Genomic DNA, 14,387 nt, shown 5'->3' on the forward strand with positions numbered 1-14,387 from the left:
TATTATAATATCAATGGAAAAATTGAATGCAATTATCCAAAGGTTAATTTATGAGAAAACTTTATGAATGGCAGAAAATTGTATTCCCATAGAAATGATTGCTCCTCCATTGGTTTTAAATTATAGTGCAAATTGGAACTACGCTAATGTATCGAATAGTTTCTCACCATGATATATGCAGTTAGAATATTGCTGAATTGTAATCAATGTTTGATCTTTCGCCAGCGTTTGTTCTTGCAACAAATTACCCTCCATCAAACTTAGGGCGGACATGTATAGTATTATCGTCAGTCTGTTACTGTCGCTTAGGTTTTTCTGACGTAATTCCTTCCCCACGATTTCTGGTGAGTATTCAGGATCCCAAGGTAAGCTAGCAGTTGTGTAGCCAAATTGGAATTCTGAAATATCGTTGGCTAGTTCAGAGTTTTTGCGACTCAAGTGTAGCAAATCGTCATCGGTTGATAGAATTTTTGAAAGCCATAAATATCTCAGTCTCCAATCTTCTAGCGAAGACATTTGGTAGAAGTGTAACAATAAATATAGCATAGTTTCATTTATATCAATGTCTAAGGTGAATTCTCGGTTTGTTATTTGGAGTACATCATTCAAAAAACTGGTCGTAAATTTAGGATGACCATTATTTTGAGTAGATGGTGTAAATGACCGATATTTCTTGATAATAGCTGATAGTATCGCTCCTTGCTGTCTGATAAGGGCTAGTTGGCAGTTTTCTTGTAATTCGTTTGTCTTCCAGGTAACAGAGCTCCAATCCATATATTCTTCGTCATCATTCGTGGAAAGTAACTGGCTCGTATTTTCTTTAATGATTGAGATCAAACGATCTCTTGTTGGTATGTGATTCACAAACCTTGACCTGAGATAAACGTCAATACAGGCCGACTCGACAGCTTGTTGAATTGAAGATCCTCTAGATATTTGTTGATGTATCAGAAATGCTGCATGCAACAAGTGAGCAACACTCGGTTTTTGATTAGACTGAACATTCTGTAAGACCTCGTCATGAATTCTGAGTAATGCCATTTGGTGACTGCTCCTGGTAAGCTTGGCATTGTATAGCAACGATCTAAGATCAATAATATTAATCTCCAGGCCTTCCTGTTCTCCAAGCATATAAATTTCGACTCCTCGGTTACGCATAGCTCTGAAATATTGTTAAAATCAGATGAGTAATCTAGTAAGACAATGAATCAAATTAATTTGTCTTAATAACAATGCTCGTTGATAATTCATTGCAATTTTTTTTTTTCTTTTTCTATTCTTCTTTCGACGTGTTGAAAAATTCACCTGGATATTTCACCGTAACGTGGATCCATTGCCAAAAATAGTCTGAAATTATTGTGTGGCTTGACGACGATGACATTGCCCTCTTCATCCACACCTCGCTCTCCTATGCTCAGTACTCCATTAGGCTCCAGGAGTCCATTAAGCCTGTCCAATACTGCAGGGCTGCATAAGTTGATCTGATCAATCAGCAGCCAAGATCCTTCTTGTAAAGACTGAAGATTAAACATGTTAGTATTCGACAACTTGAATAAGCTTTTATATTCATACTCTCAAACTAAAAATAAACTCACTTTTACCAATACACTATCCACCCATTCAAATTTACCACCAGCGTTCAGACACTTGTCCTGCTCCACAAGGGTCGATAGTTGTCGCAGCTTTGTCTCAATTAATTCAAGTTGCGATGCATAGTTGTGGTTCAATGCCTTCATAGCAATTATCAAGTCCGACAGCTTTACCACTTTTTGCAAGAAAAATGCAGTGTCTGTAGCCATTGTTGAATCTTCATTCTGATCTGTAATTTGCAGATACCAGTAAGTAAGTTATCAAATAGTGTACAGGTGTAATCGCAGGACATGAACTTATTACCAATGCTGTACAACTACTGGCATGTGCTCACCTACTAATACAAGTACCATTCTTATGAAATCTATTACATCGAAGACATCGAGGAATCATCCATTCGGAATCAAGTGACATCATGATTACAACATTCCATGATTTTTTACATTAGAGAGTGAATAGGAGACATGACTTGAAAAATAAATTGTACTTGGATTAAGCAATTTGTCATGATTTCTAAGATTTCATACGATTTCTTAAGATTGCAATTTATGAAAGTAATCTTTATTTTTTGTCTACCAAACTCTGATTTCATTGAAAAGAAATTGTTTAAAAGAATCAATCTACTTTGTATGAACTTTTGTCCAAGCCAGTTATTGACAAGGAAAAAAGAAACAAAAAATACCAAGTTTATTTGGCGTTAAATTTGTATCGTGAAAGTGAAATATAAGATTTTTTTTCGCAATTTTTATTACTATTAGGATCAAAATTAATATGAATTTCTTATTTTTTAAAGATATGTTAAAATAATACAATCCCCTATTGATTACATTATTCAGAGCAATTTCAGTCTATTACAAGATTTTACAATATACAATCAATTAAATTCTTCAAATTGAAAATCTTTTTCTTTTCGACAGGAATTTTATTGTGTTTATTTAATGATTTGTCATGACTACCAATGATTACTATTCAAAAATTTCACTTCAATAATACTTATTTCAGTATGATTTCAGAGATCAAGAAATCATTCCGAATGATATTGACACCTTGATTACTCAAAGGGATGACCCCTCGGAATACATTCTCAATTACAATCAATTAAACTGGCGGACTGCATGCAAGAATAAGGTTTAACATATTAGTTACATCGGCGAAGCAAAGTTTTCAGATTTGCACGACGTTTTCTTTGGGCTAGGTACTAATGCATTATACACAAACATTAATTACAATGATGATGAACATGTTAGATTGTGAAAATCCAATACATAATTGATATTCGGAAAGTTCGTCTATAATAAAATTTTCGATATTAGTGCAACAGTAAAAATGTTAAATAAAAATTGTGTGGTTCTTCACTTCAATGAAATTAAGGAGTATCAATCATAATTATTCCCAATTAATGAAGGTTATTCTCGTTTTAGTTAACTGATATTCACTGAAAGGTAAGAATTACAATTAAATATGTATAATATTAGATGACGAATTCGGTTGAATCAACAAAAGTGAGTATAATGTATAAGAATTTATATCCTTTCACGAGTACAGTTCACGCTCTCAGTTACGGTACAGTTGAAGAGAAGCTACAAACCATTTTGCAAATTTCGTACGTCTTCGAGTAAGCCATGGTATCTTGCTACGAGGTCGATATTCTCTGCACTGATCGTATTTCGCAGACAACTTAGCAGTAGCATTTGAATTTGGTCTGTCATTTCTTCCAAATGCCGATTATAGTCCGTCTGTTGGGTAAGAAATAAAGTATTAGGATATTTCTGTTGTGATAAAATAGATCTCAATTGTAACATTTTGCACATCATTTTTTTCATACATTTCTCGAGAGTAGCAAATTTGGAAGATCACCATAGTGTACTTGAGATTTACACTGAACACTGAAATTCAATGAAGTACGATATGAAAATTACCAAGGAAACGAGGAAGATATTATTACGTGTGGGCTAAATTCTGAAATTTCTAATATATCCAATTTTATGCATCCTGAAATACAGAAAATATCAACTCAAACTGGAAAAAAATTTCATATGAAAAAAACAAAAAACATATTGCAATTTGCACACAAAAAGTTATTTAGCAAATTCTAGTAGAATTCATGGAAAATTGATGAAACTTGCTTTACTAGTGGAAAAAAAAAACAATGTAAAGTCAATATTTAAACATCTCACGAACTAAACCAAGCGATTGCAGGGGGCTGTAAAGGCAATCTATCAAAAGCACCTCTGGTGCAAAAAATCTTACACCAAGTACATTAAGGGAAGACTTCAGTGAAATTTGAAAATTTTTACTAGAAGACGTATAGCAAAATCCTTCCACTAATTTTTAGATTTTAGAATGCGAATTAAAAAACTGATTTTTGTCAATTTTTTACCGAAGTCTCTGCTAAAAATGGAAACTACCAACAAAAATCCACTTAATATAACTTGGAAACTACGTTAATGACAATGTACAGTCAAATGAGAACCACAATATCCTCACCTACAAAAAATATGGAAATTAAAATCGTTACTACCAAGGACATAAGTTCTTCGCAGAAATAAGAAATCAACACAGAAAGAATTAAATTAGAAACGAAATGTAAAATTCGGAGTTATTAGTATTTCACGCGTTTTTCTTTAGAAAATTTTGACAAATATAAAAATTTTCTGCTGTCGCATCGGACCTCTGAAAAAGTTTATTTAATTGAGGGAATTATATCTTGCCATTTTGGCAAGTTTTCCATTCTGTTGGCCGATGAATAATTTTTCCCATCAAAAACATGAAATTCTCGCTCGAATGTCAACTCTTTGTTCGATATGTCGAAAGTACTTTGCTACTCTATATTATCTTTCCTGTAGCATAGACTGAGTTCGTAATTGAAAATGTAGAAATTTCAAACTCGACTCAAGCGATATTGTAAAACAAATTTTGATGCACTCTAAAGTTGTACGAACGAGTTTGTGGACTGATTCTACAATAGCGGTAGAAAGGGCCACTGGCTTGGAAATCACGAACGATTCCCAGATAAAGAGAGCCTGAATTACACTCCAATTGATTCCTATACGTTCAAAGTTGTTCGACATCTCTCTGATGTGCGTGATGTTCAATACTAAAGTACAACTTGAAATCCGGTGATTTTCAAGTAATTCCTCAAGCGAATGGACCCTTGATGATGGCGTTAATTTGATGCTGCAACTGGTCCTTCATATTTGAAAAAACTAGCTATCCTAGCCATATCGATTTCACGTCATTCGAAGCTCTGAGTATTTGGAATATAGAAAAAATGTTTTCATGTCACGGATATCATGGGTTTGGATGAAAATTTCCTTTGTAAACTATATTTACATGAGATCCCTGCGATGCTTATGAATTTTGGTATCGATTCATTACATCTATTCGTATTTAGCGACCCTCAAAAACCCTCGAGTTACAGATTTCAAGTGAATAGGATGAATTTTTATATTTTTAGTCCACCATATTGGATCTGCCATTCTCAATTCTGAAATTCTAACGTCGGATTTGTTTTCAGCGACCCCGAAAACCTCCAAGTAACAAATTTCAAGCAAATCGAACCAATTTTTATATTTTCAGTCCGCCATATTGGATCCACTATTTTGAATTTAAAAAATTTTGACAGCAGGTTCATTTTTAACGACCCCAAAAACCAAAGACCACCGAGTGTGCAGAATCATCATACTAGCAAGTTTCTCGATTACGTGGTTATCCCGATTGCAAGTAAGGAAAGCTTTTTTAATTCATCCTACTGGTTAAAAGTAAATTTTGAGTGATCAAGCTCTCCTTGACTTTTCTTAAAGCACCACTGACCTGAAAATGCTGCAGACAGCGCAATCGTACGTGCAATGCTGAATACAAATTTCAAAAAAAAAGTTTATTACGATGTAACAATAATACCAAGAAATTTATACTTGCAATCGATTCACCACTTATTGCAGAAATACATTGCTTGGCGTTATTCTTATATAATACAAAAAAGTTTTCATACATTTTTGTTCGTCGGTGCATGCGGAATTCCGCTGGCTGTGGAATTTCTACAAGAGTGTCAAATAAGTGACCTATAACTTATAAGTTAATAGACATAGTATCCTCTTAAGGAGGTTGTTATGGTAGCCTATCAAGTTCAGCCGAATTAACCACTTGTTTCGTTTATTTCTGTTATCAAAAATGGCCGTGAAAGTTGTTTGGAATTTTTTTTCTTGATAAAGCATTGGTAGATATCCCCATAATGAAATATTTAGTTTAGAATCGCGGGAATTAGAGTTCGCCGAATTCAGAAGTCGGATCCTTTAGAAGGTTGGCGAGTAAGAAACCAAGGATATTGACATTCTCCTATTTGCTAGTTCGATAGCATGGGTAAATAGAAACCGCGAATGAGTTTTTGTTTCGAAAGAAGGAAGTCGTCGGTCAGAATTAGGAAATCGGTCGCTAGTCTATCACTAGGGGGTAAGAGGGATGAAAATGATTGATTCCAGGTTTCTTTCGGTACGACCATTTTTTGCACCCCTGCTCAACCCAGCCTTTTCACCAGTTTATTTATCGTTGTGAATGCGAGGAAACGAATACCTTTTCCAACTTTGTGAAACATGAAAATGACTAATTGAAAGAGGAACTTTACGGTATTGAATTTTGGAGCATCCTGTAGAGTTGTTCGAACTTATTCAGAAAAGAAATCGTTACTTGAAATAGATACCAATTCCTACGAATATACGAAATCGGAGACAAATGCGAGAATGAGAAAAAAATATTTTCAAATACCCTTGCAATTGTATTAACCCACAAATATCTAACATGAATACATTATATTTCCGCTTCTTTCTTTCATTATCATTGCAGTAAACAATTGCGGCCCAATATTAAATTAATAAAAAATAAGTGTACGATAGCAGGAGTATGACAGTGCGTAAAAATCGATCTCATGCCGGTGACGTCGAACTACCTGTAGCGGCAAAGGTTTTCAAAATACATTCATTTGTTCACTGTTCAGACAGATAATTTGCGCTTACATATACAGGCAACGGTGAAGATAATCGGTTAGTGAAGTTGTTGAAGTCGCGGAACAAAGCGACGAAAAATGCTAATTAGCAACTCAGTGGGAAAAACTGGCGCGAAGCATTGAATTTTGAGGTGCGAAGCGTGGTGTTAGTATATATGTATGGTTTGCCTAGGAGTGCAGCTTCTTTTTTCAAAAAAAAATTCTCTCTTGCGCTGGACTAGACTTAAGTAAGATGTATACCAACAGCGCCAAGATACCCTAGATCAGTGGTGATTAATTGTTGTGACGTTGAATCTGCGTGGGGAAAAAATGAGCGGGACCTTGAATAACTTATACTACAACATTACATGATGGCATTACCGAGCAGGATAGCGTTCACCAGAAAAATCATTTCCCAACAGTATAGGGATTTCTTTACACAGTTGGTACACATCTCATTTAAGGTGCGTTGTACACCTCGAAAACGCGGAGATGCAAAACTCTTATACCGCTCAAGCGATCAGAGTGAAACTTGGGCAGTTGATGCCTTATTTTGGCAAAAAGTGGAGCGTATTTTTAATTTTTCAAAATTTGGAAAAAAAATGTACAGATTGGTTACCACCCACAGAAATTGGCCAAATTCTCACAGTTGCACTCAATGGATCGAACTATCCCGTATGATGCCACTCGGCGGTGATAAACCACACATTTTGATCCCAGTCCCATGAGATTTGATGGTGAAATGACGAAATGGCAGCTGATCTGGTTTCGGTTACGAAGAACAACAAAATCTGATTTCGGCGACATTTGTTACCGACCTTTCACGAATGCTGGTAATTTTTTATCGACATTACACGCATGCATTACCAGCATGCGCGTAATGTCGGTAACAAATATCGCCGAAATGATATTTCGGCGTACTTCGTAAGCGAAAACCAGATCAGCTGCCATTTCGTCAATTCACCATCAAATCTCATGGGATTGGGCTCAAAATGTGTGTTTTATCACCACCGAGTGGCATCTTACCGAATAGTTCGATCTATTAAGTGCAACTCTGAAAATTTTGCCAATTTCTGTGGGTGGTAACCAATCTGTAAAATTTTTTTCCAAATTTTGAAAAAGTAATTAGACGCTCCACTTTTTGCCAAAATAAGGCATTAACTGCCCAAGTTTCACTCTGATCGCTTGAGCGGTATAGGAGTTTTGCATCCCCGCGTTGTCGAGGTGTACAACGCGTCTTTATAAGCACCTTAGGGACTTTGATCTCTAGGCACACCATGTACACTCACACCACGGGGCGAAGTACTCCAGTGCACGAGGCACGTAGCGCTAAATTCCTCAGAAGCGAGTGAAGCCCTGATAATACACGGATGGAAAGGATTATTTGAGGCAAGTGATATTCGTTTGATTCAACTAAGTGCTATAGTCGAATGCGGCTAACACAATACTTACTTAATTCAACAAAATACTTTTGTCGGACGAAATACTTGTGAAAACTTAATATAGAATTGACTCAAGCCTTTGAACGATCATGTTGACTAGCTATCAATTTATTCGAAATACCACTGCACGAGTTCCTTGCAATAACGTGAATTTTGTATCAAGAAAATGTGTGATTGGAATGACTAAAAATTTCATTGAACGCACGGTAATCGTATCGTTTTAAGAATATGAAATGTTTGTATCACAACAAATTGAGCCTGTTTCAATACGTATTTTGTTAAGTCAAGAGTTCAATGTTTGAAACAGGTAACAAAATTTGTTGTTACAAATATCTTTTACATGACTGAACGATATTGTTAGCATGATGTCATTCGTAATTCTGTTGCCTCAAAATTTTGCGGGATTTACCCAATATTTAACAGATAAGACCCGAAAACTTATTTTTGTATACGTAGAAGTACAAATTGAACATGTGTCAATAGCTTTTGTTTATTTGTGGTCAATATTAACTCCAATATTAATGTATCTTCCTAGTCAATTACCCGGTTCACAACTATCGCTGGAAGCTATTACCGTAGCTAGTACTAGTATACTGTTATTCACGATGAATATGTTCTCTCCTTGTTTTAAAGCACATGGTGGTTATTTTACACCGTAAACAAATTAATTCAAGTAATTCAAGCAGTTACGCAACCAGGCTCCGATTAGATCAACGAAGTATGGCATTCAATCAATGCATATTCGTTGGCCAAATTCCTGTACTCATTTTATTTAAAGTACCTAATTGCTTCTGTCAACGAACATGCGACTTGGAAGAACAATACATAAACTTTAAATAAATGATATTTATTTGACTTAATTTTGGATACACATCAAAAGGTTCACTCGAATCAATACTTCACTCGATAGCGACAAGAAAGGCTTTCGTTGAATCAAGGAATGCGCTTGACTAAATCATTTTGACAAGCAAACTAAATCGAAATTGTTGAATTGAAGTCATCGTATTGGGAACAAATAAGAGATACTAGATTGAAGTGAATGGACTCCAACAAAATTTATTTTGTTGGTTCTTTTCCCTCTGTTTATGAAAGGTGGATTTACATAGATTTGCAAAAAGACCATGTTCAACTGCCACAACGAAATTTCTCATGAGTAAAAATGTTTCTGTTATAATGCAGTGGAAAAGAGATTAGACCAAAAAAACGTCCCACCGACGAGATGGAACGTTTTGTTGTCTCTCGGGTGTTATAAAACGACCGCAGAACACAGAAGAGCTTTTCACAAAACTTGACAGCCGTTTCAACCCTCCGTTTCTTCGGGCAACATATGTCCAGTTCTAGCACTTCACCCGTATCATTTTCCACGTCTGATGTAATTTTTCCGACGCTGATGTGTTATATTCGTTTGCACGCTTGTCTTTCAATCGAATATGCAGACACCATTTTAAACCATGTTTTATGATCAGTTATCTTACACCGAATTTAATTTTCTCTCTTACGTTGGGCGTAATCCCTCTAAATCTATGTCATCAGAATAAAAATGTTGTATTTTTGTTGTTTTTTTCTATTAGACGGGCATTATTTATTTTATTGTTTTTCCTGGTATTAAATTTCAAATTTACTTTGAAGTAAAAAGTATTTTATAAACATTATAGACCATTGAGGCTTTTGTGAGCATATTTGACATATGGTATATATTTGAAAGGTGAAAAAATCAGTACATGGTTAAGTTATGACGAAAAAAGTGTATTTACTTTCTTGAAAAAAGTACAAAAATTGAAATATTTTCGTTCGCTTATATGTCTTAATCTATATTGTTAGTGCACTCGACACAAAGTCCGCATATATGGTCAACGCAAATGTGACCTGATTTTAATCAACAAAACGATACGACTGCTAAAAAATATTTCATATTTTCGTGTTAAAAACTAAAAAAAAATTCAAATACTGATATTTGATAAGTTTTTCGTAACATATACGACATTTTTTTATCATCGCGCACCGACTTTCCTAAGCTGGTATCCCACCAGTGTTACTTTACACCTCCTAGCAATTTGCGCGCTGCTACAACTCTGGTATCGGAACAAATGACGCGCGGAATACTGCGCAAGTCGTGGCCTCGGGTAATGACATTTTTGTCATGGTGGGGAGAAACCGTCTCAGAAAGCCGGTGAAAAGAACCATAAAAAGGAAATTTTAGGCGGTGCAAGGAAGTCCGCAATAATCTTCAGTGCTGGATTTACCCTTAGTGCCGCCCTGGGGTACCGTAAAAAATGCCGCCCCGTCACCCACATCCTATACACAAAATGGATAAGGGTTCAAAATACTTTTTAACCTCTCGCTATGGAAAGCAATAATTTTCAAAAATTGGGAAGTCATTGAATTCACCTCGATTTTTGACAATCGAGTTTTCACTAGATTTTTAAGTTTTGCGATCCTAGGAATCTAGAACTGTGCCTAGTGCTTCAAATCCCATGAAAATCAGGCGATTTGTTCGAGGGTATCGTTGACGAAAATTTTTGAAAAAAGCATTTTTTTGCAATGACATTCGAATTCCTAGTGGGATCGATATTTAGTATTCGGCCAGCTTTTTGTGCTTGAAAAACAGCGTCGCATGCGGTGAATCGCACCTCAATGAGTCGATTTGTTTGAAAAATATTTCCACCTAAATATTGAAAAATAGTAATTTGAAATAACTATCAGATTTTTAAGCTCGAAAAGCTCAATTATTTGCAAATATGTATATTTCCGAGCACTTTGAACTTCGTCCTGACGGGGGTCCCCCGACCACATACGTTTTTTTCATTGTATTTGTTTTTATTTGTGAATGCACGCTTTTGGAAACATTTTTGATAACGCAAAAAAAAATTTTTTTTCCCAAGCCCCAGATTTTGCCGCCCTGGGCACTGGCCCCTAGTGCCCTTAGTGTAAATCCATCGCTGATAATCTTACAGGAATTGGGTTTTAGTGAAATCATTTGGATTTTTGACATGTTACAGATATTGGTGTACGGAAAAAGAGTATCCACGAACCTGAAAATATTGATCCTATTTCCAGTATTATTTTGTGCAAGAAAAACTACGAAAAAAATAATTATTTCTGATAAATAAAACTTGGGCATGTAACCAAACATGGCGACTGTTTATGGAGTCATTTCCTCCTCTAACCTCAATGATTTTATGCGTAGATGCCGTTACGTGGTGGGATCTTGTGGCGCTCGCAGCACCAACGCTGCAATTAGTTTTAAGTAGGGTAGGTTTGGACAAAGTATTGTTAGCCGTTGGCAGCGTTTCTGGCTACGTCAGTTTTGGCGTTTATGTAAACTCTCATTATTCTAAGTCATACCACCAAGAATCAAATAATTGGACTTAGTCCTTCATGAGCCATGTAATTGAAAAGACTAAAATTATACATTTTTAATAAATTAGCTTCCCGTTTGATATCGCAAATGCATCTCATATGACTCAGTTGTTCAGTCGGCCTAAATCTCGAAGCATGTTCCCTACAATCTGGTGCAAATAGTCGTTGTTGGTTCTTCGACGAAAAAATGGAGGTAAGAGAGAGCCTTATATAAATACATATGTATACACTAGGGTGGCGCAAAAAAATCGACTATTTTTTTTTTATTTTGGGTCTCGTGAGACAAAATGTTAGTTTTTGATGTTTTAAGAGCCCACTCCAAAGGACAATTCCAAAAAAAAAAAATTTAAGAGGTCGCTCCACATTTTTTAAAACGTCAGAAATCGTCAAAAATCGATTTTTTTTTTTTAAAATTTTTCTTGTTACGGTATAATTTTATAGACAAAAAAAATAGGTTTCCGAAAGTTTCAGTTCAAAATTTGAATTTTGAAAGGTCGCTTATAATTTTTTTTCAATTTTTTTGTGCATTTCTTTAGATCTTTTCGAGTGACCTTTTAATATTCATATTAAAATTGCAGAAATTTTTTTTTGTTTAATTTAGTAAGAAAGAATCGATAACAATACACCACGACATGAATTAAAAATCAAACAAAATACTGAAAATATAATTTTTTTAATTTAATTTTTAACGATTTTTTTACATTTAAAAAAATTTGCAGCGACCTCTTAAAATTTTTTTTTTAGCTGTCCTTTGGAGTGGGCTCTTAAAACCTCAAAAACTAACATTTTGTCAAACGAGACTCAAAAAAAAAAATATAGTCGGTTTTTTTGCGCCACCCTAATATACACATACATACGTGTGTATATAAATATATGTACGTGTATACTGTAACGTGGCATTTTTAATGTCTGTTACAAAAAACTCCCTGAACCCTAGGGTGAACCAAAAATAGAGATTTTGCTGTATCGATTGTCAAATTACTTGAAAAAGAACGCCAGAACTGAAGTTACGCATCCGATATTCCAAGAGGGGATACTTACTGTAGCGAATAGCGAATACCATATTTCAGGACCTGGTGTTTCTTTTTGTTTTTAGAGCTTTAGCGGCATCAAGCGGGGAGTCGGTCACGATTTCAAGAAAATTCAGGACTGATTTTGCATGAAGGTTGTCGAGGCTGCGGAGGGGGAGAAAACGAAGATCCCTTCACCGCGGGAATCCAAGGCGGAAGTCCGAATTTGCGAAGAACCGGTTAGCGACGAGGGGACACCATCCCGGTCATCGCCGAACCATCATGGAGCTGCGCAGAGGACGAAATTACGATCTAACGTCAAGTTCTGCGTCGCGATGTTCCAGCAGGTGCGCGTCGAGTTGCGCAATCTACGAAATCGATGACAGATCGATTGTTGCGTATGCTCGCATCCTCGCGACCGAATTTCGAGGTTAATGAAGGCTTGCTGAGTAACAGATAGCCATTTGAATTTGGTTGTAAAATGTGCTCGAAATTCGTTTACCGATCCTTCTTGCCTCATTTTGGTGACCGTGGCCTGAGTTTCGCGTTTTTGAGTTGAGTAAAATTTTGTTTATTGAGAATGTTGACTACAGTCAGCGTAAATTCTACTGTACAGGGTCGAGTCGCGTTATATATCGTAGTTTGACAGTGTCGCCTCCCGTGTAGGTTGCGAATTGTAGAGAGTGAGTGTTCGAATTAGCGAATAGAGTACATATTGTAGATTTATAGAGTCTTGGAATATGGATGCGTTGCGATTGCGTTTGATTGAGTTCGCGTTTGTAATTTACGATAGAATTCCGATTAAGATTTTGGTTACAGTGTATCGATTTAGTTACCGGTTGCGATATGAATTTCTGTTATGTTTTGAGTTACGATTGAGTTTGCGTTGCGTCGATTTGCGTATTGTCCAGATTTCGTTTAGCTGAGTAAGTTACAATTAAAGTTGTGTTCAATTTAGTAGAAGTTGCGTCATGTGAGTTGAGTTCTGAATACTGTTCAGTTCAGTTTCGATTTAGTTGAGTTTAGGTTAAGTATATAATAATGCTTAACTTAGTTTAAGTTGTCTAGTTAATTTTGTTAAGTAATCTCGCGGTCGCCCTGAAGCTGCGAGTCAGGTATTTATTGAGAATGCCGTTTGTTTAGTAGCCGGGACCGACACGCCGTGTAGAAACTAGAATAATTTCAGTTTTGTAACGACTATTGCTTTGGTTTGAGTATTCTTAAATTTAGCATCGAAAATTAAGTTTTTCAGAATTTTTAAGTTTAGTTTTGAGTAGCGAGTTGCAATTTTGATAGTTTAAGGACTAGCGTAGGTTATGATAAGTTGTTACTATTTCGATTTTGAATCGCGAAGAGTGACTTTTGAACGATTTTGTCTATTTCCTTGTTGTATCGCTACGCAACAGAATATATTATTTTATTTGATTTTTGTTAAGTAGCGTGTCATTGTCGAGTGCCCCCCCTCAGCCCCACCCTCAAAAATTACCCCTCTCCTCTCCACGATACTGAGCTACCGAGCTTCTTTTGAAGTTGAAGATTTTGTGGCGTGTAGAGCAGGCGCCAGAGGCACCCATAAAATCTTGCGATGTGTTTTGTCGAGTTTATTTCAGTTATCAGCATGGGTCGCTAAATTATCATGACATAAAGTTCTTGGCTAGTCCTCCACGTGGTCAAGTTACAGCGAAAATCCGCGTCACGTCACAATACACATGTATACATATATATATATATGTATAAATACGTATTTATGTGTATATACATAACAGCAAAAACTACTATTTGCACCAGAACCCATCAGTAACGTCATCTACAGGTAAAGTCATTGAGGTTGGAGGAGGGGATGAGTCCATAGAATTAAAGTGGCCATGTCCGGTTAGATGCTCAAGTTTTATTTAATAGAAACAACTAATTTTTTTTTTAGTTATTCTTGCATAAAGGAATACTGTAAATAGGACGAAGATTTTGAGGTTCGGTAGTCTCTAGCGCCGAAATTGTTAACAGGAGAGG

General features: G+C 35.9%; 1 protein-coding gene across 1 annotated transcript in view; it reads right to left on the reverse strand.

Annotated features, from left to right (window-relative positions):
• LOC124407596 (midasin-like) overlaps positions 1-14,387 on the reverse strand; it is a 112,212-nt gene that overhangs the window by 10,768 nt on the left and 87,057 nt on the right. Inside the window, exons 17-20 of the mRNA XM_046883891.1 lie at positions 3,179-3,326; positions 1,596-1,819; positions 1,306-1,517; positions 168-1,162 (exon numbers count right to left, since the gene is read on the reverse strand). Coding sequence (XP_046739847.1) covers positions 168-1,162; positions 1,306-1,517; positions 1,596-1,819; positions 3,179-3,326 — 1,579 coding nt within the window. The remainder of the gene's footprint in view (positions 1-167; positions 1,163-1,305; positions 1,518-1,595; positions 1,820-3,178; positions 3,327-14,387) is intronic.

This window comes from Diprion similis, chromosome 1 (assembly GCF_021155765.1).
Source record: "Diprion similis isolate iyDipSimi1 chromosome 1, iyDipSimi1.1, whole genome shotgun sequence".
Lineage (NCBI taxonomy): Eukaryota > Metazoa > Arthropoda > Insecta > Hymenoptera > Diprionidae > Diprion > Diprion similis.